At 46.9% G+C, this 25526-nt stretch overlaps 2 protein-coding genes across 12 annotated transcripts; one reads left to right on the top strand and one right to left on the bottom strand.

The window, feature by feature from the left end:
• LOC136112392 (uncharacterized protein C12orf50 homolog) lies at window positions 1–4378 on the bottom strand. Its single transcript, XM_071799087.1, has 6 exons — window positions 4191–4378; window positions 3111–3188; window positions 2772–2885; window positions 1670–1873; window positions 470–583; window positions 1–267 (listed from the first exon to the last, which is right to left on the bottom strand). The coding sequence occupies exons 1-6, from the start codon at window positions 4375–4377 to the stop codon at window positions 23–25; spliced, it is 942 nt and encodes a 313-aa protein (XP_071655188.1). The 5' UTR covers window position 4378; the 3' UTR covers window positions 1–22.
• A 3250-nt stretch (window positions 4379–7628) lies between these two features.
• Window positions 7629–24818, top strand: LOC136112445 (dystrobrevin alpha-like). Of its 11 annotated transcripts, none has more exons than XM_071799174.1 (11): window positions 7716–7853; window positions 8240–8598; window positions 8703–8984; window positions 9471–9611; window positions 13029–13116; window positions 15618–15715; window positions 17075–17188; window positions 20005–20101; window positions 21425–23506; window positions 23675–23745; window positions 24289–24818. In XM_071799174.1, exons 3-9 carry the CDS (start codon window positions 8848–8850, stop codon window positions 21524–21526), a joined length of 777 nt encoding a protein of 258 aa, XP_071655275.1. In that variant the 5' UTR covers window positions 7716–7853; window positions 8240–8598; window positions 8703–8847; the 3' UTR covers window positions 21527–23506; window positions 23675–23745; window positions 24289–24818. The 11 variants fall into 11 exon arrangements, with proteins under 11 accessions (XP_071655280.1, XP_071655275.1, XP_071655277.1 ...); XM_071799176.1 differs by having other exon boundaries at window positions 8240–8984; window positions 24289–24457; window positions 24566–24818; XM_071799171.1 differs by having other exon boundaries at window positions 8240–8984.
• Window positions 24819–25526: the final 708 nt, after the last annotated feature.

The following is a 25526-nucleotide window of genomic DNA, read 5'->3' as shown; positions in this document are numbered from 1 at the left end:
TTTCCAAGAGAATAAAATAATACTAAATATTGAAAATAATGAATCTATCACAATCAAACCCACCTGTAGATCCATTGAACTTTGGTTCTTGGGCGACGTTCACGGTGCGGTAGAAAACATATGTTGACCTGCGAGGTTCCAAAGAGTCAGAATCAGTCTTTCTGCCAGCGCCTCTCACATAAGGAACAGAAGAGGCCGTTTCCTCAGCCTTATTTTTACGCCCTTGCTGGTAACTTGGTTTGACGTTGGGATCCGAAGAGCGAATTCCTAAAAGCGAAAAAGCAAACAGAAATACAGGACTGTTGTGCTGTTACTCAGAATTTGACACATTACAGGGTCCTAGAGGCTGAAAACAAGACTGACCAAAAAAGAAAGGATTTTTTTTGTGGACAGCCCAATTCAAATCTATTCAGTCATTTATTTCCAGTAAGGTGTTCAGCAAGGAGAAGCTGATGCCAAAGTACATTACCTCCATTGTCAAAGGAGCGCCAGTTTCTGCTGGGCACTCGCTCCGCTGGAACTCTCCTTCCCGAGCTCTCTCCTTTCTCTGTGCTGTTCAGCGGTGCAGCGGTGTCACCATCCCCTGGAAAGGCAACAGCGAGAACGTGGGCCCTGCTGGTGTGCGAGCACAGGAACGGCACTGCCCTTCTCTTCCTCCGCCTCTGCGAGACAGCGATACCTAAAATGTCCTTTAACCTCCTGTTGTGTGTTCTTCTTTCTCTTTTGTCGGCTGTTTGGATCCTGTCTCGTGTAACTTGAGCACCTGACGTATAACTCTGCTGATCTCTAAGAAAACTGCATAACAGGTTAAAGACGACCATGGCTCCAGAGGAAAGAACCAGCCACACATTACCTGCTCTAGCTTCTTACTTTTCATTCATGGTATTTATGAATCCTATCTGATCAAATTGATGGTGTTTTCAAGATGCATGTCATCATAGTACCTAAACCCTCAAAGAGCTCAATGGAAGAATTGCTTTGGGAAAACATCTCTGTCCTTTTCTCTGAATGTCTCTCTATTCTCAGACCGTCTGGAGTGCAGCTGTGAACACAACCCCCTTATCCAAACTGTCCTCTAAGCGCTGACTCCCTGCCCTTTCCCTGTGCCGCACAGGGGGGTGTGCACCTCTGGAACACCCATGCTTGAGCCCAGGAAGACTGGTGGACTCCGAAGGAGACCTTTGGGCTGAACTAGGAATGATCCTTTTGTCTGCAGCACTTAGACACATGCTGGGTACGGGCAGCACTTGTGAACATCACAAAGTGTTACGAACGACAAGGCCAAAGCTGTGATGGCCCTGGTTGCATAGGTAAGCCCACCTCCAACCGCAAACAGAACTTCAAGAGGCAAGTGCCAGTATAAAGTACCCACAGGGCTCCTCACCTGGCCCCTACCACTCTGCAGGAAGATGTGGCTTTGCCTCTTCCTCCTTTTCCCTGGTCATGAATCTACTGTCTGACTAATCATAAAGCTTAATAAAGCTTTACATTTCTGACTGTGGACACTGCTGCGCTCTACTTATGAAAATTATGCTGGATCGAATTTAGCCTTGACCATATTTGGGCCTAAATGACTTCACATGGACCTGCAGGGACAAATAAGAAAGCAGCACCATACAGACAGGCACACCTGAGGTGTTTTGAGAACCCTGTTTCAGCAGAAGCCCACCTGCAGACCCCTTGAACTTTGGTTCTCGGGTGCCGCCCACCCTGCGGTAGAAAACAGACGCTGGTCTGCGAGGTTCTGAAGAATCGCAATCTGTTTTTCTTCCTGCTGCTCTCCCGCGAGGAACAGAAGCAGCAGTTTCATCGTCCTGCCTGCGGCTCCTCGGGTGGTAACTCGGTTTTCCTTTGGGGTCTGAACTGTTCGATCCTAAAAATGAAAAAGCAAACTTTATAATGCTGTGCAGTTACTCCATTTTGACACATTGCAGGAGCCTGGAGGCTGGAGGGTAAGATTGAAACAGCATGTTCTTTATGGAGAGTCCTATCCAAACGTGGATTGTCCATATTTGACACTAAGAACAGAATTTAGCTGGGTCGTGCTAGACCATCTAACAGTTCAGTAAAGGAAAACGAATAAGGAAAAGGAAATCAAAAAGGAAAGCAAAAGTGGCTGTGTGTTTTTTTCTAGTGTAACCCTAAACCAGTACAATCTCTCCTGGGAACACGCTCTGCTGGTGCCTCCTTTCCCAGCTCTCGCCTTCTCTTTCTGTATTCCTGAATGTTGCAGGAATGGTATTACCATCACCTGGAGAGGCAGCAGACAGAAGGTGTGAGCTGCTGGTGTGCAAGCACAGGGAACGGCACTGCCATTCTCTCCCTCCCGCCTCTGGGAGATAGCGGTCAGTTCAGTGCAATGTCCTTTAACCTCTCCTCTTGTATTCTTCTTTGTATTCTCTTGGATGTTTGGATCCTGTCTGCTGTAACTGATGCACAACTCTCACGGTCTCTAAGACAATTCTATAATACACAGGTTAAAGAAAAGCTACGGCTCCAAAGTAAAGAACGAGCTACAAATAACCTGCTCATTCTTTAGCTCCCCACTTTCCATGAATGATATTTACGGATCCTATCTGATCCAATGTATGGAATGGTTGTGGATCTCCAGATAGCACACGCAGGTTTTACAGCCCATTTCTACCTTTTGCATCCACAATCAACACAGGCAGTCACCATGCCTGAGACACTATGCACGCAGATATATGTGGGGAAAAAGAAATGGTAAACATTCATGGGAAATGTTGTCTGAGAAGATGAATATTACTTGCCTTTCTGTAAGTCTCGCTCCATGGCTTCCAAGAGTAATATTTCCTTCTCCTGAGCTGAAGACACAGTTTCTGCCGATTGGTGTTTGTGAGGGTACTGGATCCTGTAATACTCTCCTAAACACAGCGAAGAAGGAAAATTAAAATAAAATAAAATAAAATAAAATAAAATAAAATAAAATAAAATAAAATAAAATAAAATAAAATAAAATAAAATAAAATAAAATAAAATAAAATAAAATAAAATAAAATAAAATAAAATGTTTTTAAAAAGAACAATTAAAAGGCACAGTATATTGTCTTCATTGCTGTTTAGGAAAGACTGACTGATTTCATATTTACCAGTTTTATAGCATATTTCCTTTATGGTTCTTTCCTCTTCCATTTCTGCAGCAGTCTTAGGCACCCAATCAGAAACATCTGTAGGAAATGGTTTTAAAGATTACTGGGTATCTGTACAAAGACCTTCAACAATTCCTAGTAATCATGTACCATCATCAATTTCATTTGGGTCACAGTGGGTTTTTTCTCAATGTCAGCTCTGCTTCTGGACGGAACGAGGATTCCTTAATATCAGGTGTTTCCAGGAGCGATGGAAGGGCAGGTACAACACATAGGAAGAAGCTAATGTGTGTGGATTTGAAACTATTCAAACCCACCCTCAGTGCTCACGTTCAACACAATCCTTCATTGACAAGCCAAAGGAAATCTTCTGACTGAACACGTCACCAGGGACGCTTGTCACAAAACCTCTGCCCACGGTTCCTGTCCTGGAACATCTGCTGGCAGAGATGGTGAAGTGAGGGCTCCTCATCTGTCTCAGTTAAGGCTGCTGAGATCAGCAAAGCCCCGGCTTTGATTTGGTTTGAATCCATGGGGCTCCCTCCTACTGCCCCCGGCTCAGGAAGCACTAACAGGGGGTCGTCCTCACTCTCTGGGAACGTGCAATTCATTCTTCCCCAGGAACCCCTCATCTCTAAGAGAGACACAGTCAACCGTTTGACTACTTTTAAAAAGCACAAAACCAAAACAAATATATGTATAAAACCGCATAGACATTCCATCAATCTAGTGAATTGGGTCCCCAAATTTAGAGAAAGTTTGAAGAGTATTTGATGGCCATCTGAACTGCGGATCACATCCTAGGAGTTGTGGATCACATTTTAAACTTCATTTAATACAAAAGAGGTATGTGGGTGATAACGCTATTGAAATATACAGGTAGGCATTTCGCAGGAGTTGGAATGATGCCTCACGTCTGGTGAGCACCACTTCCAACATTTTGGGATCAGCAGGAAACTGTTTGCAAAACTTGTCAACAACTCTTTTCTAAATAGGTCGTGGTTATTATAACAAATCAGTTGTGAAGTGTAGAAAAGACCCTATTCTACTTCTTTGTAGAAGAAAATATAATCTGTTTACAGTTCTCTTTGTCATCATCCCCTTCATCGTCCTCCTCATCTTCAGCATTGTTGAGGCTGATAATGAGCGGAGCGTGAACTGGCAGGAAAATATTCTGCTGATTTCTGAGCGGCTCTTGCAGATGTGCGGGGTGCAGAGTCCTTTCTTGGCCACCCTCTTGCAATGGCACATCTGCAGAAAAGAACATGATTTTGTTAGAAGGGAACTGGAATATCAAACCCAGGTCAGACATGCAGGGGCACTTTTGAACTCTTTATCGTGTTGAGGGGATCATCAAATAGGCAGATTATGACGTTCGGGAAAACTATTCTGCCAAGAAAATGTAAGATCCAGCAGTTTAACTTGACAGTTCACTGTGCCACTGCCCAGAACAGCACATTATCAGCTCCGGACAGTGCAAGCCAACTCCGCCTTCAATGGGTTTAGCAGGATTTCTAAGTATTAAAAGGACAAATGCAGTTAAAATGTTTACAATGCTATTCTGGGACACATGGACTTTGAATGTCTGCATTTTTTCAGTAAAAAGAGAAAGGTTTGGATCTATTTTCTCGTTCTGATGGTTGGACATGGCTCTTCTAGAGGTTGCCCATGTCCATTGGGCCTCCAGGGCATCTTCTCTGACTCCCAGCACACCCAAGATGTGCCTACGTTGGCTTTAGGAGAGCACCAGCTGCCAGGGGTCGCTGCTGTGGATGTGGGAACTGCAGAGAGAGCAGCACTGCTGGAAGCCAAGAGCTCCTCTTAGAGAGGAATGAGAAAACCAACAAGCAAACAAAGAAACAAACAAACAATTTGTAATGGTGCTTTTTTACTTTCCAAAAATAATTTGATTTTCAGATATTATTTAACCTTGCAAATGATTTCTGCAACATTTCTACTCTGTGGATCCTGGCAACCTAAATCACCGCTTGTGCCATCATCTTTCCTGCAACACGAAGATCCATCACACGACAGCTGAAACAGTCACGTGGCAACACCATTCAAACGCCAATACAATTCCTTCCTTTGCTCTGAACTCGCTGCGGCAGCAGATCCTACGCCACTGATTTACCGTGGTACGTTTTGAACCTTCGTAGAGATCATGAAGCACTGCAAGGACATTCTTGTGCATGAACTGACTCCAATGAACAGAGAGTGGAGAAAATATTTTTTACTCACTGTTGTCAGGTGGCAGGAAAAGCCCGTTTATATTCCGAGGGTGGGTGTGATGGAAGGCACAGTTGACTCTGACACAGCCTGATGGTCGCTTTTCCCAAAAACATGGGATGTGCCTGTACTTCTGCTGCAGGAGAAAAGAGTTGTCATCGATTGTAAGCAGAACGATAAACATGGACTAAATGGAGCAGTACGCGGTCTGCTGCTGGGACCACATCACCAAGGTTTGTGGGACCATGTTCGGATATTTTAGAACTCTTAAAGTTATCTTAGGAGTTCTCATGAGCTCCAGATAACTCTAAAGTTATCCTGAATGAGGTCAGTTGAGCTTTCCTGATGTCAAACTGTTACCAGATGAGGAGCGAAGCCATTTACTTATCCTGCACTGGACTCTCTTGCCATTAATGGACATGGGTCCTTGGGAAATAAGGAGCAGGACATCAAACCCAGAAAGGTGCCCAGCAAAAACCGAAAAACGACAAGTTTGTGAATCGGTGTTGTGAGACTGCTGTCAGTGCACTGCTCACACCATCTCCCAGCTCTCTGTGCATTGGGAGGTTCAGACATTACCAGCTGGGTCTAAAAGCAGCATCTCCAAACCACGCCACGTTTGGGCTGCAGTCAGTACAACTGGGCCATCCCCTGGGACACACTGGGCTCTGGAGCCAAAGCCCAGCTCCCGGGCATTAATGCCAAAACCCCCACTGTCGAAATGGATGCGACAATGGAGAGCCCAACACCCAACCCTGGATCTTCAACAGGTGGAATTCAAATCCAGGGCAAACACACGTTGCAGGACTTTCTTCTCAATAACTTGTTTTGCAGTACTTCAGGAAGGAACTAAAAGCAGAAATTATAAACGTGGCCTACGTATTCAAAATCAATATAATCCTGATTCAATACGAAAGATGAGTGATCGTCACCCATGACTTTTATGTGTTCCCTGAGTACCCGAGCGCAGTTCACATGAGAAATTCCCACGGTTCAGATGATCATTACCTCTTCTCACCACTTCCAAAAACCCGATATTTCATCTACAGATGTGGCCATGACCCAGAGAGACACATCAGCTTCTACGTTTACATAACAGACGGCTGTATCAAGAAATCAAGGGTCCAAAGCACTCTAAGATCTACAGCATTTACCTGTGCATTCGGGGAACACTGGAAATTGCAGTTTTTCCCACCTTTGCTCATTTTGACGGCTCCCAATGCCCGCAGAAGGCACCAGCACGAAGCAGCTGGTGCCTCCTGCAGCCGGCCAACTCAACAGAGGCGGTTGCGGCCAGTATAGAATGTTACGTTTCGAAAGTTCCAACTGCTCCTCCAGCTCCTGATGTCACCATCATGGGCCAGGGGACACGTCCAGCTCGGACATCTTCCTTCATCTCCATTGCTTCAGTGTGAATTACAGAAAATCGGGCTATTTCGGAGTCTCCCATCCCAGTGTTTCTTTAACGAAAAATGGAACAAACCCATTTGCCGGGGCTTAAATAACACCCAGCCCCTTGCTGAAGGAGCTGTGGCCTGAGAAACAAACCTTTGATAATGCAAAGACAAAGCTTATTGACCATTTTTCAAGCAAAACCCTTCTGCCCAACATTTTCCTCACTGTAGCTCTTTGCATGGAGGGGTGTTGGGAAGGCGGTTTAAGATTTAGGTTTTATTTCTCATTACTCCGCTCAGATTTGATTGGTACTGAATTAATTCCCACTAGCGGAGTCTGTTTTGCCTGTGACAGTAATGGGTGAGCGATGTCTCCCTGTCCTCATCTCGACCCGTGGGTGCTTTGTTTCTCTTCTCTCTCCTGCCCAGCTGAGGGGCAGTGACAGAGCAGCTTTGGTGGGCACCTGCTGTCCAGGCAGGGTCAGCCCAGCACCGCTTCCAAGGTTTATCCCGAGGCGCAGAGCCCGGGAACCACCCGGAGCCCCCTGTGCTGACGGGGGCAAAACCGACACGGCGAGTTCCCCACGGCCCGGGGCCCGGGAATCCCTGCCCCAGCCGGGCGTGCGGCACCGGGCAAGCAGAAAACAGCCCGAGGAACGGCTGCCGGGCCAACGGCACCGACGGCACCGCCAGGGCGCGCTGCCTCAGCCCGGAGCCGAAAACACAGCGGAGCCGCTCCGGAGAGAGAACGGCGCCTGGAGCCCGGGGGTGCCCCAGGCCCGCGGCCGCGCTGGGCGCCTCCGAGGCCCCCGCCTCGCTGGCGGCTCTGGGGAGGTGCCCCGAGGCCACCGCGCCCGCCCTGCCCCGCCCCGCCCCGTCCCGCCCTCCCCAGCGCTCGGGTGCGTCGCGGGGCTCCTGGCGGGCGGGCGGTCCCGTTCTCCATTTCCCGTGGCGCAGCGCGGGGCGGTGCAGCCGCAGTTCCGCCCGGCGCTGGTCCGGCGCTGGGAGCGGGCGGGCTCGGGTGGCCGGGGCCATGAGGCGGCGGGGCGCGGGGCAGCGGGCGGTGCCGTGTGTGTTCGTGACCGAGGTGAAGGAGGAGCCGTCGGCCAAGCGGGAGCGCCAGGTGGGCGAGGCGGAACGGGGCCGGGGCCGGGGCCGGGCCCAGGGGGAGCCGCTGGGCCGCGGGGAGCGGCGCCGCACGGCGGCGCGGAGCGGGGTGGACAGGCAGCGGCACCGGCCGTGTCAGACCCGCCCGGGCTTTCCCGAAGTGTCCGCGCCTTAAATGCGGGAGAGAAAGATCGTTCGGGAGCCATTGCAGCGCTTCCCTTTTCCCGCCGAGTGCGGGCGGTGCTCCCCCTGGTGTTGAGTTCGCTGCGCCTGGTGCGGGTGCAGTCCCGGCGGGAACGGGGCTGCACTGGCAGCCTGTGTGCAGCCGCTGTGCCGGGCCCGCCCGTGAGCCCCGCGCAGACTGAAGCACCTTCTTTCTCGTCTTTCTGTTGTGCTCAAAAGAGTATCAGGAGTGTGATGGAAAAATACTGGAGCCCGGTGTGAGCTGCTTCTCCCGAAGATGTAACAGGCGGTGTCTGGACACACCGGGTGTCATTCGCCGGTCTGCTGTAGAGCTCCAACTTGTGTTTCCCCGTTCAGTAGAACCAGAGAACCATAGAGGACGGTGTCCGGTCTCTTCTTGAGCACTGTCAGGTTGGGCCGTGACCCCTCCCTGGGAGCCTGTTCAGTGTCCAGCGCCTCTGGGGGAAGAACCTTTTCCTCATGTCCACCCTAAACCTCTCCTGGCACATCTGCTGCCGTTCCCTGGGGTTCTGCCATTGCTGCCAGAGAGATCAGCGCCTGCCCTTCCTCCTCCCCTTGTGAGGAAGCTGTGGACCGTGATGAGGTCTCTTCTTAGTCCTTTCTTCTCCAGGCTGAACAAGCCAAGTGACTTTAGCTGCTCCTCATATGGCTTCTTCTCCAGACCCTTCACCAGCCTCTTCTGGACACCCTCCAATAGCTTTATATCCTTTTTATCCTGTGGCGCCCAGAACTGCACCCAGTGCTCCAGGTGAGGCCGCAGCAGTGCAGAGCAGAGCGGGACGATCACCTCCCTGGCCCGGCTGGCGATGCTGTGCTGGATGCACCCCAGGACACGGGTCCCTCTTGGCTCCAGGGACACTGTTGGCTCATGTTCAGCTTGCCATCAACCAGAAAGCCCAGATCCCTCTGCAGAGCTGCTCTCCAGCATCTCGTGCCCCAGTCTGTAAGTACAGCCAGGACTGCTGGCACTAAGAGGGATGCTTGTGGAACCCACTAGTGACGGGTGTCCAACCCAACATGACCCCATTTACTCGAGCGCTTTGAGCCCAGCCCGTCAGCCAGTTGCTCACCCACTGCACTGTGTGTTTATCCAGCTGTGTGCTGGACACCTGGTCCAGGACAGTGCTGCCAGAGACACTGTCAAAGCTTTACTGAAATCTGGAAACAATTTATTTATTCGCAGTACATATACATTCAAACTTCTGTTATACATGAAAATTTCTGTGAAATAAATTGGGGGAGCACTCTGATTAGAGATTTTTTGATCTCTGTACATATTAATTTGAAGTCCTCGCTTCATCCCATTCTCCGCTCTACGTATGGTTCTTGTTTCCTTTTCACTTCCGTGTCTTCTTGGCTCTGTTGTCAAAACAGATATACAGAAATCTTTCTACATTGCTGACTAGAATAAATCTCTATGCTCTTTCAGAACCGTGCTCAGAAACAGGCTGCCTGTTGTGTGGGCCTCTCGGAGCACGGGCCAAATGCTGCCGCCAGAGCCCTCCCCCTTAGGCAGGGTGGCTGCCGGAGGTGATCTCCGGGGACCGGGATTCCCTCATCTCCAGTGTGGGTGAGTGAAATAATTCCTGCAGGATCGCGGGGCTCTGTTTGTTTTTCCTCACTTAGGCAAAGTGAGCGTATTCCGTGCTTAAATATAAGGACATGTATTTTCTTTAGTAATTCCTTGCCAGATTCAGGCAAGTGCACACTTTTCCCGGAGTCAGGGGCGGCTCTGGCGTTGTGTTTGGTGAGCCACGTGTGTGCACACTGTGGATCCCCATTGGTATTATTTGCTGCACCCCAATAACTTCCTCAACTGATACTCGAACCTGTATTTATGTTCTTGGAGAGCTAAAACCCCGTTCTTTACCGGTTAATCTGCTGCACCTCTTTGACCAGAATAAAAGTTTGTTTTGGACCCTGTTGTCTGCCTAAAACTATCGGGGTGCCTCTGTGACACACGGGATGGGGGGGACACAGGGGACATAGAGGGGACATCAGGGGCAACATGGGGGTGGGGGGACAAAGGGGACCTGGAAGGGATATGAGGGCCACAAGGGGGGACACGTCCCCCACTTTTCCCCCCTGCACCACAATTTAACCCCCCCAGTTCCCTCTGGTTTATAGAATCCCCAGATAACTTGCATTGGAAAAGACCTTTAAGATCATCGAGTCCAACCATTCCCCCGATGCCCAATTGGAGTTGAAACGCCCGTCGCCAATTTCCCACAAATCCCTTTGGGCCTCAAGCATTTTATTCCCCCCGAGCGCCCCCGGATGAAACACCCGGATGCTCAAGTTCTCGCGTTTGCAGCAAATTCCCCATTTTGCCCCGTTTTTGTTTCTCAAACTGGGATGAACATCCTGGGCTCTTCTCAAATGGAAAATACTGGGGGTTTCGCTGCCCTCTGGGCTGGACTTTGCTGCTGCTTAATGGGGATAAACTTGGCATTTTTATTAGTGTGAGCTTCCTTAATTGGGATCTTCCCTACGATCTTAATGGGGGTAAACTCAGCTTTTTTATTAGTGTGGATTTCCTTAATTGGGATCTTCCCTATGATCTTAATGGGGTTAAACTCGGCTCCTTTTTGGAGTTATTGTCAGAAAATCCAGGTGTTTTGGTGAGAAAAGCTGCGCTTAAGCCGGGCTTAGCTGCGCCAGCAGAAGAGGGACCGCAGGGTCGGCCGCTGTCTCGGCTGATTCGTCCTGGTGGTGAGGAGGAGCATGGTCTGACCTGCCAGGGTGCGGGTGGAGGGGTCGGGGTCCCGCTCCAGGATCCTGAGGGCTGGAGGGAGAGAACCGGAGCCGGGATGAACCCCCCATGTCTGCGGAGACACCCCCGGTGTCCCCCCGAGCCGGCCCGACTGGCCAGGAGACAGCGGCTGTGCAGGAATGCCCAAAAGCGGCCAATTAGCCCCTTGTTTTGGGCGGAAAAGCCCCCCAAGGTCATTGAGTCCATTAACCCAACCCCAGCACTGAAACGTCCCCAAGAACCTCGTGTGTTCGCCCCTCCAGGGATGGCGACTCCAGCACTGCCCTGGGCAGCCTGTTCCAACGCCCCACAGCCTTTGGGGAAGAAATTACCCCCAATTTCCAACCTCAGCCTCCTTCTCCAGCCCCTTCCCCAGCTCCGCTCCCTCCTCTGAGCTCACTCCAGCTCCTCAAGGGTTTTCTTGGCGTGAGGTGATCCCAACACCCGAGGGGCCACCATTTGAGCCCTGAGGTGATTCTGGCACCATTTTGAGCCCTTGAGGCGTGGCGCTGACCTTACAAACCTTGAGGTTGTAAGGAGCATATGGATTTTACGTGTTTATCTACAATGTCGGACACACGGAGAATAATTTCACCTAATACGTGTGTATTTTACAGTAGCTGTGAGCTTGGTTAAATACAGTAAAGTGTTAGGTATTCATGGCAGTTTTAGGAGCGCCTGTACATATTCATACCCTGTCCCTGAGAAGGCCGTTCTGATTACAGTGAGTTCAGGAGACCATTTCCAGAGTCTCCACCTCCGGCTCCTCCTGGTTGCGGCTGCGCAGTGATCGTGACCCCGGGTCCTCTTCTCTGTACGCGGTCACCGTTGGTCCAGTGTGATGAGTTGGTTGGGTCTCAGCCTGCTGAGCTGGTTAAACTGGCGTATCTCCTGTCCTGTGCCCAGGTTTCTGTCATCTGGTTCACCCAAGGATGCACCAAGGATTATTATCTGTGCAAGGCGTCTGCGAACTCCTGTTTCTCGTACAATAAGCTACACAGAGCTAAGCAAGCCTATGTGGGTTAAGGGGTTAGCTCTCTGTTGGCTCTTTAGTGATGTGGGGTAGGTTTAGTTCTTTCAGAGTTAATTAGTTAATTGTCAATCCCCTGTATCATTCCCCCTTTTCTAAGAGGTTAGTTAATTCTGTTACTGATATGATTATTCTTTATCCAATGTCTTTACAAAATACCTATTAGATTCTTGCTCCTGCCTTAGTTGATGTTTCTTCCAGTTGCTCCAAGTGTCCCGGCACTCTGGCAACACCACAGGGAACACCTCATCGTCATACAGACCAGTATCCCTGAAGCTGATATTCCCACTAAAGCTCCAAATAAGGATCGTAACCAGGTTAAGTTGGGAAGCCAGGAAGTGAGGCCTTCCCATAAATTAGAGAATCCCCCTGTTGTATTGTCTCTAGTAACTAGATGGAGGATCCGAGAGTGTTCCCGTATCTTTTGAATATCTGTTTCTACCCGTTTCTCCTGATTAATATATGAACAACAGCTTTGGTTTATCACCACACAAACTCCTCCTTCTTTTGCAGTCAGGAGGTCCAGGACCATGCGATTTTGTAGGACTATCTTGCTTAGTGATGACATCTCTTCCTGGAGCCCCTGAAGAGCAGCCGTAGTGACATTTTTAATTTTCTAGGTTGTGGATGGTATATTTCCTATGGCTTTTTCTAGTTCACTATCTCCTAGTTGAGGAATAAACCATCTGGCAAAACTCTGAAATCCAGAGGGCCTCTTTACAAGAGGTTTATTCGGCACTGAACACGTTTTTCTCCATAACGTCCTAACAATACCTGGGGTGGGTATGAATGGTTAAACACCTTTTCTTGAGGTACTGTGTATCCGCCTGTACAATGGCCTTGCCAGTTATCTGGTGGACTTAATTTGTCAGTATTTTCTATAGTAAATTACTTATAAAGTGAAGGTTTGTAGAATAAGCAAGTCATGAAGACCACACTGATGCCTCTGTTGCAAAAATTTCACGGGAGACTGGCACGTCCGAGACTTTTCTCACCAGTGGTGACACAATTTTAAGGCTATCGGGGGACATTCATTACCCTCCCACTTCTCCCCTTTGCTCAATTAACACCTGCCATTGTTAATTTGGTGACATTTTGCTTCTGAATTCTGTGATGGGGGCGGTGTGAGCAGGCAGTGTGACAGAGCAATGGTCATTTTTATCCCGTGTTAACGTCTTCCCTCCTTCCCCTCCAATCCTGAGCAGCGTGCTCGACAGCGCAAGTCGCCTGGATGAAGAACATAAGCTGATCGCCAGGTACGCAGCAAGGCTGGCAGCAGAATCTTCTTCATCAGTAAGTGTTTTAATTAAAGGAAGGAACTTCCCTTCTGTCATGTTCCAGGGGCTTGGCAAGATCGGGGAAATTACATCTGACAGTCTTAATGATTAATTTTCCCTATCCTTTTCAACAGATGCTGTTATGCTTTGGTAGTAATACTATTATGCAGTCCATTTAAACCAAAGCATCCACTTATTAATGCATATAATCTATATACTAATGCAATGGTATTTAAACAACTACAGCAAAGGGAATCTGACATCTTGAACTCAGGAAAGACTAGAAAATATTGTCTGGACTAGCTTGGGTTAAAAATGAATGATTTACTGGAGTGGAAAAATGGGGTGGTGAATCCATTTTACTCTTTAGTTCAAATATCACGGCCGCTGGGGCCCTAAGTGCTGAGGGTTTTGAAGAATGATCTCCAGCAGGATGACTGTGATGACCCCTGCGTTAGCCCTGGCTCCCATTTTCATTTCAGAGCAATGATTGTTCTGTTCTATGTATCCCAAGATAAAAGGTGATGACAGGCTAAAACCTCACTAACTATATTCAGGAATAAGAGAGAATGAAGGAGGGACCCGATGGAAGTATATAAAATCTTAAATGGCATAAATAAGGTCAGCCTAGTTACTTTTTTCCTATCTCAGCAAATTTGATAGAACAAGGGACCATAAATGATGGTCAAGTGAAAAGCCGCAGGTCCAGAGTGCCAAGAAGCACATTTTCACACTGAGATTTACACTGCAGGGTCAGTTGAAAGGGCAAAATCAGGCACCGCTCTTCATGTAAAAGCACTGAGTCACCTTCATCCCAAGGGCAGGAGGTAAGGACAAATCTGTGGTCCCGTGCACCCCTCCGCTGTGGAGGATTTCACATTGCCTGTGGCTGCAGGGGAAGAGAGGGGCGCTCTGGTCTGCCGGCCCAGCCCAAATCAGTCCCTTCCAGAGGTGTGACACAGTGACTCAAATTTAAGGCAACCTGCAGGTGAAGGTCCCATTTCTGAAGGGCAATAATCCTTTATGGGAACAAGTTATCCCATTAATAATGTCTCTGGGTAGAAACTAGTAGAAAACAGTTCTATATAACATGTGTCTGTGATATGGGGGAAAACTTAGGAAACAATATTTAAGTAACTTTTAATTAGAGCTGGTTTGAAGGAATATACTGAATTTCTTATTGCCATCCGTCTGTGCTATTTAAGCAAAGGAGACAGAAGGAAAAGAGAATGTTTCTGTATACAGAATCTTTCGAATCACAAGAGTCACACTGCATTAGGAGCACAGTGGAAATTTGTAAAGCTTTGCTGATGGCCGTTCTGTTTTCTGGGGAACAAAATGTACTAATAACCCTGACCATTCAGAATAAAGGTCTCAGTTCCCTCTGTATCAGTCATTATATCCACCAGAATGTATCGGTTTTTCCTTATGCACTGCTCTGCTTCCCTAGGGTTGGAGTGTTAATGGGAAAATGTACCTGGAGCAGAAAGAGTAGCCAGTGGTGACAAGCACGATGTGCTGTCCTTTGCCCACAGACAGTGGTGGCACAGGTTAGCACTGAGATGGATCTTCATCCTTTCTGAGGGTTCCTTCTTGCAAGGTGCCACCTCCTGGAGGAGGAGGTGCCTGGCATCGCGTAAAATTGGGCTCCAGAGTTACACTTCACGGGGCTCTCATGGTGAGAAACACTGGGATCAATCACAGCAGTAACACAGCAGAGTATTTTCCAATGTCTGATTCTTTCAGATTGGAGCTAGAAATGAATGGGTATCTTTGATAGCTGTGAAAATGTGGATGTCTTGCTCTGCATTGTCATTGATACAATACTGAAATACAGGAGTGTGAACAAACCAATATTTGGTTGTTGCTGATAAACATGAAAAAAGAGCATAGTCCAATGAAACTGTAGTAAACACTACCTAGTTTGGTAATAGTTTATTTAACACTGAATTTTATTGGGAGGAAAAGGGTTCTGCTCTACCTGGAGGACTGGGGAAAGAGCTTTCCTGAGGTATCACCAGAGCGTGTGGGAAAACTTGGCCTAGTGGGCCACCCAGCCAGACTCAAAACGGAGTCCAGCTTTCAGATGGAAAGCAGAACTTTCAAGAGAAGGAACCATCGCTGCGCTGGAAACACATCCTCTTCTTTTTGGAGAGGAACACTGTTTTTTGCTTCGTGATATTCCTCTTGACTGTACAATCAAAATGAAGAGCCGTATTGCAGCAACTGCCTGCAGCAGTGGCTTTGCCTTTTACAGTTGGTTCAGAGGAAGCTCCTTGAAGCAATGAATGGCAGGATGGTACGCACTGAGTCTTGTTTACTCTCGCACTTACCCTGCTTTTACCAGCAATGGAGCCGTACTGGCATGAGCACAACATGGGTGCTCTTTTTTTGGTGTGGGCGAGCCTGGTTCTGCGTTTTCTGCAGGTAAGGAGGTTTCACAGACCAGATCTGTGTTGAACACAGGGGTGCCCATTGGCTTTTCCTCCTTCAATGCAGCCTTTTCTTTTACAACAGCAGCAGGGTCAGCAGAGAGGGGCGTCAGACATCTCCTTCACCGTTGATGCAAACAAGCAACAGAGGCAGCTGATTGCAGAGCTTGAAAATAAAAACCGGTAAGCGTCCATAAAGCACCTGGTTTTGTTCAGACCCATCTATTGTATATATTTGTTTTACCACCTACATTTTTACCACCTCCTTCTGTGCTATGTGCTAACGCATGTACATATACTTCTTGCTGCAAAAAGCAGAGGGCACAAAAAGGCCCACAGAATAGGACAAAGGCTTTGAAATCCACAGCCACCCAGTGTTTTAATGAGTGTACTGCTCAATGGTTTGATATAACCGTTGATACTTTACTGTTTGCAGCTGCTTGTTTAGAGTTTAAAAAAAAAGCCTGTCCTGTTTCAAAAACCAGATTAACTTTGAATTAAAGCCTCTGTAGCTCTATAACATGAAATGATAAAAGGATCGGTCACACTGGTAATGTTATGCTGCCCTGCTTTTACTTGTGGAAAAGATGAGTAAAGCTCTCCAGAACACAGTCTGTCTGGGAAGGGCTTGCAGAAAGGTTAGCAGCAAGTTAGGCTGCTGATCAAGGGAGACACTGGGTACAAATGTGACCGAGACCGAGGGAGAGTGTCCAGGAGCAATAGGCCAGCCCAGCCCAAAAAGGAGTGACGCTGGTTTGTCAGCACAGAGGATCTGCCCTGGGCATCAGGCCGCCTGGTGCCGTGAAACGTGTGTCAGCAGAGCTCTGCCTGCACTGCCGGACTGTGAAACAGAGGCCAGCCCAGACCAGAGGGTTTCCCGCTCCAGACTCTGCTCTGCCTTCTGTCCCCGTGTGATGAGCCACCAGCTCCAGTCGCCATTTGTCTCTCATAGTTCGCGGCTGCCTCCTGGCCGTCTGCTGTCCGGCACGCTCTGAAGAAGAGAAGAAATACACAAAGGTTGAAACCTGCTGCTGCAAAGCTTTTTATGAGCCTTTTGACAGCACTGCAGGGCTGGCCAGCCCGTCATAACAAGTCCTGTTAAAGGGCTTCTCTGCAAATTGTTGACTTCTCTCAGTTCTCTGGATACACTAAAAGTATATTTTTAAGTGCAGAATATTTTCTCCGATAATCAAGAGGTGCCAGATGCTATTTTAGTTTTAGTTTTTGTGATCCTTGAAATGTTCATGGGGAAGAAGTAGAGGGAGCAATATAAGCATATTGCTGCTTCACTTCTACCTCTGGTTTTTGGGGGTCTTGAAGAAATATTTCACTTCATGGTGAAATCCTAGAAGTTTATTTTACAAGTCTGCAGAGACCTGTCCCAGTGCCAAGGGCTTCTTTTGTTTGTTGGAGCCCAGTCATTAAATCCATGTTGATGAAGAGCTACATACAGTCATACTTGTTCTCCTCTTGCGATGTCCAGAGAGCTGGTTTTGTGGAAAATTACTGACTTGTGGTCTTCTCCCTGTTCCCCTCCCCGAGAGAAATCCCACAGGAGATCCAGAGGCTGCGACTTGGACATGAGCAAGCACCTCAGCCCACACCAGAGAAGGCACAGCACCACCCCACGCTCCGTGCAGAGCTCCGTCTCCTGAGGTCAGTCCACAGCAGTGAAACCTCCAGCCAGGACTGGGGACAGCCGGTTGTTCTCAATGAGAGAAGAAACAAGAGATGAGCCCAGCTTATGGCTTTGGGGGCTTTTTAAAAGTAAATAACACAATGTGCATTTTCTTCTCCATCTCAGTGCAGACTGTAGTCCTAAAAGCAATTGAAGTTATGCTTTGAACAGCATGCATGAGGAATCTCACATATTAGTCACTTACATTAAATTAAATACGTGCATTAGTGTTTGCAGTTAGGCCCTTAGGTCATTTGGAATAGGTTCCCACAGCCCAATCCAAATACCATTAATTACATGGAGAAAAATGTTCTGTCAGAACAAATGCTTCTACAAAGACATCTCGTTTATGCTGAAGTAAATACAGAGCTATGTGAAGACACAGCCAGAATCAGAAGCTAATTTTTGGAAATTTCCCCCATGTGTTGAGCTCTAAGGAGAGGTCAGTTCTCTTCATGGTGCAAAACCAGGCTGCAGAACGATTCTCCTGTCGCGTGGGAAGCGAGGAGCGATGGCATCTGCAGCAGCTGGAGATTTAGAGGATCATTTCTGCAGTTATCTCACCAAGTTAAAAACATCGATATAGATGTGTCTGCATGTTAATTAGGATACTCTGCATGGATATACTATTTGCCACGGGTATCACATTGAAGAACAATTATCATTGGCCCAGATCCGTAGGCTCCCTGCAAGTCCTCAGGTTCATCTTGTGAGAGCCAGACAGAGAATCCAATAAGAACTATTCAGAACACTTTGTGCGAATAGAGAACAGAGTGTAAGCACTTTCTTTCTAGGGAAACAATGCTAGGTTCAATTTTATCCCCCCACCATAGAGCGGTTCTCTCATGAGAAGACTGAAGAGCATTTTTGACCACGTAGCCACTTCTCACACAAGTAATGTTTTAGTGATGTGACTCGGAACCAAAGGAAATTGCCATAAGAAATTGTGGTAGGTTTTTTTTTACAATCGCTGTGTAGATTTATTATTGAATTTTCCACACTGAAATACTTTTCTGTTTCGGAAATAATTACATTTGCTTTCCAATCTGAAGACAAATCAGCCTCTTCAGTTCTATAAGTGATTTTAGTCTGTAATTACTCCTAGATACCTACAGGCAAGTGGCATTCTGTGAGAGATATAGAACTGGCTGTGATGAAAATGTGTACACTACATAAAATATACCAATAATGTAGCTCCTGTGCATCAACCCTGAAGTCTGTTTTAAGCAGGTTTAGGAGATTAGCTTTGGACATAGTTGAAAAATTTTTAAAAATTCAAATTAATGGACAGTGTTAGAGGACTGAGTGCTTAATTTTTTGCCCTTTTCAATTTTGCTACACAGATTAAAAGCATAATAACCTTATTTGAATTCCCTGACGTGGGATGTCCTCAGGGCAGTGATGCCGAGTTCCTCAATTATGATATCTTTTCTGATTTAATATGCAGTGTCAGAGTCAGCAAATAACTTCAAATCTGTGGTTCTGCACTGCTTTGCATAGCTTCTAAAACATTCACCATTTAAAAGGCAAAAGATTGGCTTTTGATTTACTGCAGAATTTTGACACCACCTCAAATTCCTGAACGCTGAAGATGACATGAGGCTGTTCTTGTCATGTGTAAAACAGCAGGACTCAGCAGGACTCAGAACAGCAACTGATTTACAGCTCTTACCCCATAGATTCTTGGACCTTGGTGCATTTAGGGCACTAGAGCAGTTTAGTTTGTATAAGAAATGCTGGAATCTTGATGTTGTGGGTGCCTGTCCGAGCATCTCTCACTGGCTCCTGTAGCGCTGCAGACTCACTGAGATGAGGTTCTGACCACAACCTTCCTTCACATCCCCAGTGCTGTCTTGGAGACAGGTTGGAAAGCCCATTATCTCCAGTAACTTACTCTGGAGTGTAACTGGAGAAACAAGTCAGGAGAGCTGTCTGTACATTGCACACTGCTTAGGTTCTCTGTCCTGGTAAAATCAATCTAAACACAGCAGAGCTCTGTGCTAGGACCTGCCACATGGAATTACATGGAGAGGGTATCTTGGTTTTATTAGCAGTTTTCTTCAACTCAGTTGCCTTTGTACAGTTCATGGCATTTGCAGCCATTACGTGCCTGGAAGAGAAAAGCCAGGACAGTGGAGCTGTGCAGAATCAGAGCTGTTCCCATGTGTGTGGGCACACTCTGGCTGTCACACTGGGGATGGCTCAGTGTTCACATTGTCACAGGACCATCGCTGGAATCCGAGTCCAAAGAGCTGTTTTCAAGCAATTCTGTCTCCACTATGTGACACTCTTACTCTTGCTTTCAGACAAAAAACAGGAGCAAAAGCAGATCACTGTGGTTTTCTGGCTGAATTTCTGAACTCTCTTAGCTCCTCTCATGTCTGGCTCTGTTCAGTGCCTCTGCTGTAATTTCCTGTCCTTTAGGCCATGGCTTTAATTTCTTCTGACAGCTGGGGAGGTTATTGATGAGAGAGATCCAAAGAAAAAAACTGCCAGGCATTCCCACAAGGGAATAGAACACAAATTTGTTTAAACCTCATTTGCTCTTTGGAGGAGGGGCTGTGTCAGGGTCTCTCTTTTTCCCAATCACTATATTCAGCCCCGTGAATATTCTCACAGGGAGCTCCCTGGCTTTCCTATACCCGTTTCTAAGCACTATACTGAACTCCTACTGTGTGTTTGCTTTCCTGCGCTCTAGAGGCGTATACCTCATGGTCGGGCTGGCGAAATGATGCAGCTAAAAGCTGATCATGCTGTGAGGGGTAAGCTCTGATCAGATCTGCTCGTTTCTCAGGCCGCGGAAGGAGGAGCTGGAACAGAGAATGTCTGCTCTCCAGGAAAGCCCGAGGGAGCTCATGGTTCAGTTAGAAGGCCTCATGAAACTGCTGAAGGTAAGGAGCTCCACCTGATACTGCAGAGGAGAACAGGCAGAGTGAAGCGAGAGAGGAGAGGAGGGAGATATGACCAGAGAATTAATACAATCCTTTCAGTAATATTGCAGCATAATGCAGTGCAGTCCTGCTTTGCTCTTGCAGAAGGATTTGGCCACATCTCTGGATTTCAGGCTAGCAATCTCTGCATTGGCCATTCAGCAACGTCCAAACAGAAAACATTTTTGTAGTCCAGTTTCAGCTGGTTTTGGAGTTTTCTCTGTTGAGGACATCAAATACAAAACAAAAGAACAAGAGATTCTGTGATTCTGTGAAAAGAAACAAGATGACATGTAGAAACCAGATAACTAATAACTGTGAGAAAAAGAACTCCGCCCTGTATACTGTTATCTGCTGTAGCTGACAGTATACAAAATTGCTTTGACTGGTTCCTTTAACTTTGCCTGTTCAGTTGCTGGTTCTGTCATAGGTGCCATTTGACAACCACACCTAACTCTGTGGTCTTAGAAACGCTTTCTCAAGAACACTTGGTCATTTTCAAAAATACAGAAATAACAGATGAACAGATGAAATATGCCTCAACAAAGGATCTCAGCCAAAAATGAAGGTATCAAGAAGCATGTGCATTTTTAAGACAAACTATGGTAAGATGGAAAATGTGTTTTATTTGCAGAATCCAGCCCTATTCCAACCTGACGTGCCTCAGGACAGGTGATGCCAGGAATTCACATTGGGAGAAAGTGTTCTGAATAGCATAAGAGTTTGGTTTTTTGTTGGCCATGCCAGATAAAATGAGTGCATGGAAATTCAGCACAACTTGAGCCAAACGTGGCTCTGATAAAAGCAGAAAGAATTTTGCTGAAATCCATTTAGCAACATGTATTTGCATCAAAGGATGAGTTTGACCCCTTATGTCATTTGCAGCTTCTCAGGCACAGACTTCTGCAGCCACAGTGCAGGCGTTGGTGGCACCTGAGGAGCGGAGCCCAGGGAGCAGCCAGCAGGTTTTGTGGGGCTGGGAGCAGACAGGACACTTGTCACTCTGCCTATGGAGTGCTGCAGTGCTACAAGGAGCAGTCAGGGCAGCCTGCTCGCGTTGCACTGTCTGGACAAAGAGAATTTAGGGTAGGAGATGACGGTAGCTTTCTGCACTCTTTGTGCTGTCCTGGTGTTTCAAAGGGTGCGGGGGAGGAACCACAGCCTATTCACACAGCTTCAACTATCTCAACTATAGCTTTAGCCTCATAGTCCAAATCTGGCTTTGTTTTCTGTTCTTCACTTACCTCCTGGCTAATCTCTTGTGCTGATCCTCTTTTTCTTTAGGAAGAAGAACTGAAACAGGTAGTAAGTTACCTCCTGTTGGAGGCCTCACTAACTCCTGAATGTGATTGTGTTCGTGTGATTTATTTTAATTCCCTTGCTTGAAATGTATGTGTTTTCTTTTGACCAAAAGAATATTTTGCAATTCTTTCACACATTGTTTTGAAGTATCTTGGAGCAATTTTCTAAACTAAACATCTTGGCCCTCTAGAAAGTGAGTGCTGTCTACAGGGAGTCGTGATCTTTTTTCATACTCCTCTAAATAAGAGCACGTAAGATATGGAAACCACCACCCAAATGTAGTGAAATCAACCTAGAAGATGAATTAAGTAATATTTCTACCATAGGTAACATTTTGAAAATGTAATGAGAATTTTGGAACCTTAAGAAAAATACAACTGAGTTCTAGTCAGAGCAGGACAATGAGTTTGAAAGCCCACTTTATCCAGAAAAAGTCAGGGCATGTGCACATCTTCTGAAGTTGGCACTCATACTGACTGTCCCGTGAGTCTTCAGGAAAACCATGTAGTTGCTAAATGCCTTCTGCAACCTAGAATTAAAGGGCAAGTGTTTATGTTACTAGTGATAAATTTTAGAAGATTTAATTGGTTTAGAGCTTTTTAGGATTGAAATGGATCCTTGAAAGATATTGGGCTAAAAACACCCACACTTTTCACACAGCAGTCTGATTTATGAGTCCAATAAAAATATTTCATTTTAACAAAATACACCTCATCTTGCTTTCATCGGCAGAAGTGCCACCACAAGTCTGGTGTGTTCCGTCTATGGTAGAGCGTGCAGAGTTTGTGGGTAATGCTCACCTTCATAAAACGAACATTCCGGCTGATTTCAATTTAATCAATCTGTTGTACCAAAAAAAAAGCGACCAAACATTGCCTCTGTATAAGGACCATCTTTATTGTTCTGCATAACGGTATTAAAAGATCTTCCATTCACAAAAGAGAAGTTTCCAATGTGATAAAGAGTTTCCCTACCGTATAAAGTGTTAACTGGGCAGTGTAAGTGAAAGCACATTTTCGGGTCATTATGAGATAGGATTTTTTTCTTCTGAGAGCAGTAACCTCACTGAATACCAGGTGGTAGCGCTCAGGAATTACTCCCACAGTTTCCATGAAATGATGCCCATTACGCTGTGCCATTTCATGGTCTGTTGAGAGAAACAGGGTTAAATTAGTTTCTGGACGAATTCAGTTGGCATGAGCAGCCTGGCAATTCATCTGATGCTTATGGACTTTCTATTTCTCTCCTGCCCTTGCTTGGGAAAGGATAACGAGTTCTTCACATCCGTGTGGTTTGATGAGGCTGAGACTTTCCTGTATTGCCATCCCAGCTGAGCTCGGCAGAGGCAGCAGCGGGCTAAAGCTCTTCTAAAGCCAGCGTTCGTTTCCAGCGTTTTATTTTAAGCGTGCATGACCGTTGACAGTGGGAAGTCTTTTCTTGTCTAGAAAGGGTTAACTTAAAACTCATAGTGGGTTGACTAGGGACGGTGCATGAAACAAAATGCATGGAAGTTTTCCTAAGAGGCGTGAGAACATTGGCAGCTGCAACCAAATACAGCATAAAAGCTGAAGCCACAGGCGTGTCCGTGATGGCTGCGGTAACTGCCCTGTTCTCACCAGTGGGACTGCCGAGCTCTGGGAGCAGTTCAGTGCTCCATTTCTTTGCTGAGATTACCAGGAAGTCGCTCCTGGTTATCTTAGCAGGTTTCAGGCCATTAGCACTGGCCTGTGAAAACCACGTTCCTCCTGATAACCACCAAGCAGGAATGCAATCCTAAGAGCACTCCATTCCCGCCAACTGGGGCTGAGGTGGATCTGGATGAATAAAATACAGAGTCTTTCAAAAAGATGGACCCAATTTCAACAAAATTGGAAAACACTTCATTTCTCCCCTCCTCCCCCACAGGCACATTAAACGAGTTCACGCTGGATTTCATCTTCCAGGCCTGGTCTGCTGGTGTCACCACACAAATGCAAGCTGGATGGCAATGAATAATCTCCACATATCTGGCATTGTGGTTGAATGAAGCATGAGAGGAGGGGTCTGCTCCTGCATGCAGCAAAAGTAAATGAGGCCATTCTGCCGAGGACTCCTCTGCACGTGTCCCTCGTGAGGACTTTGATACCCCGAAGTATCACAATGGCAGCTTTCAGCAGGGTTAGAACTGTTTTCAACAGGAAAACGTGTCTGGTGAAGAATATTAACACCGTGTTTTGTCTGTCTCTGTTTCAGGTGCAAGACGAAACTTGAGAAATGATTTGCTGGTGGCAGCAGATTCAGGCACCAACACCATGTCTTCTTCGGTAAGAGAACTAAATTCTGGTGAGTATGGCTAATGGGGGTGGGTACTCTCCACATGGACATTTCCCACGTATTTGAAAAAATAGGAGGTAGGAAAATATGAACCAACAAAAAAATCGTGTAATGTATCTTCAAAGCTTTTTATGCTTTTAGAAGAAAAAAAAAAAGCCTAAATAACAGCTTCAGGAATCCAGCAGTTGTGAAAGCCGTGGATGTAGAGGTGCAGCTGGGTACGCTGAAAAGCTTTGAGAAGCTTGTGCTTCTACATGTAGTGAGATTTCACTCTTTAGAAAGTTCGTTCAGTATGGAACATATAGGACCCGTTGCAATGTGCAGTCTGTAGTCTTCTCATAAAAACATCCGACCTAGTAGCCCAGACAAGCAAAAGCTTCACTATTCTGGCTTAGCACAAGAAGAAAACTGTGAGCTCTGCAGATATATGTAGAATAATATACAGTTATTCGCTATGAGGAGGTGGCAAATAGGCAAGTATACTTACTCTTGTGAAAGTTAAATGGAACCGTGTGTTTCCTTTTGCTTCACAGAAGTGGGCAGCGAGACAGAAAGCAATGTGGATTCGGAATTTGGTCGGAGTCACTTTGATGACCTCGTCCCATCCCCCAGGTCCGAGAAGGCTTTCCTGGCACAGATCCATGCCCGGAAGCCAGGGTACGTCCACAGCGCTGCTGCCACCGGCTCCCTCCGCAGTGACACGTGGGTACCTGCTCAATTCGCCACCCCAACCTCATTATTTTCATTGAAAACAATATGCAGCATGTAGTATTTTCTCTTCCTCTCAACTATATTTGATTACCAAAGAAGATGCGTAAATCCAAGCGAGGACAGCATCATGGTTAGATGGCAGCGAGCGCTGTGAGCAATAACGGCCAGGACTGGCGTTGCCCTCCGGAACAAGGTGTCACATCCAGCCTGGCACACTCGGGCAGCAGGAGGCTGTGGGACAGCTGTGCGCCCTCATGTGCCCTGCAGTCCTGTTCCATGCTTATCCAGACAGAGGAGCCTGTTCAAGTCCACTGAACACGGAGCTTGTGTTGATACGCATGCTCGTGAAAAATAGAGAAAAACAACTGTTTTCAAGAAACAAAAACCCACCTGAATTAGTTGGAATACAATATATGCAGTTTCCGTTAAAATAAAGACAAAATATCCAAAACCCGTCAGAGACACATAGTATTCAAGAAAAGCAACAAATCCAGATCCAGACCATTTACCAGTCCAGTGTATCCGTGTGTTTCTCATTTATATAATATTTTAGCAGCAGAATGACAGTGTTTGCAAACCTGAAGAAAAACACCGCCCCCTTCCCAAAGGTGAATTCATAGCTGTGTAGCAACGATATTGAAATTCACGGCGATCCATCAAAGCCATTTTTGTACTCAGAGGGGCCCAACAAAATCACTGCAATCACACGGTTTTAGGAACAAATCCCCAAGTATTTAAGGACACGCCAAGGAAGCACGGAGCTGCACAGCAGTGTCCTCACAACAACGGCGTCACTCACCTTCTACCTTGCTGAGGCCGATATTTACAACGTTTACTGGAAAATACATTCTGTTAATGCTTGGAAAACTCATACAAGGCTGCGTTGGTTACAATTCAGCATGGTGTGCAGGAAAAAGGGTCAGATAATGTTTTTACATACGGCTTTTGCTGTTCCGCTCACCGGCTCCTTTGGACAAAGGTTCTATGTCACCCGGGTGGGGCAGCCGAGCGCCCCCTAGGGGAGGGGGAGCCTGTCAGCCCCGGGCTGTCGCTGCCTGCT

Source organism: Patagioenas fasciata, chromosome 25 (genome assembly GCF_037038585.1).
Source record: "Patagioenas fasciata isolate bPatFas1 chromosome 25, bPatFas1.hap1, whole genome shotgun sequence".
In the NCBI taxonomy this organism is placed as follows: Eukaryota; Metazoa; Chordata; class Aves; order Columbiformes; family Columbidae; genus Patagioenas; species Patagioenas fasciata.
The sequence above is the reverse complement of the archived record's forward strand: the minus strand, read 5'-3'. Positions and strand labels throughout refer to the sequence as shown.

Bases quoted from the DNA above. Each gene is read 5' to 3' on its own strand.
- LOC136112392 (XM_071799087.1), bottom strand. From the start codon at position 4,377: ATGTTCTTTTCTGCAGATGTGCCATTGCAAGAGGGTGGCCAAGAAAGG. The intron at 1,874-2,771 runs GCAAGTAATATT...TTTCATTTTTAG, and splicing joins GGAGCGAGACTTACAGAAAG to GATCGAACAGTTCAGACCCC. The intron at 268-469 runs GTAATGTACTTT...TTTCGCTTTTAG, and splicing joins GCGCTCCTTTGACAATGGAG to GAATTCGCTCTTCGGATCCC.
- LOC136112445 (XM_071799174.1), top strand. From the start codon at position 8,848: ATGCTGTGCTGGATGCACCCCAGGACACGGGTCCCTCTTGGCTCCAGG. The intron at 8,985-9,470 runs GTAAGTACAGCC...ATGCTCTTTCAG, and splicing joins AGCATCTCGTGCCCCAGTCT to AACCGTGCTCAGAAACAGGC. The intron at 13,117-15,617 runs GTAAGTGTTTTA...CTTTTACAACAG, and splicing joins CAGCAGAATCTTCTTCATCA to CAGCAGGGTCAGCAGAGAGG.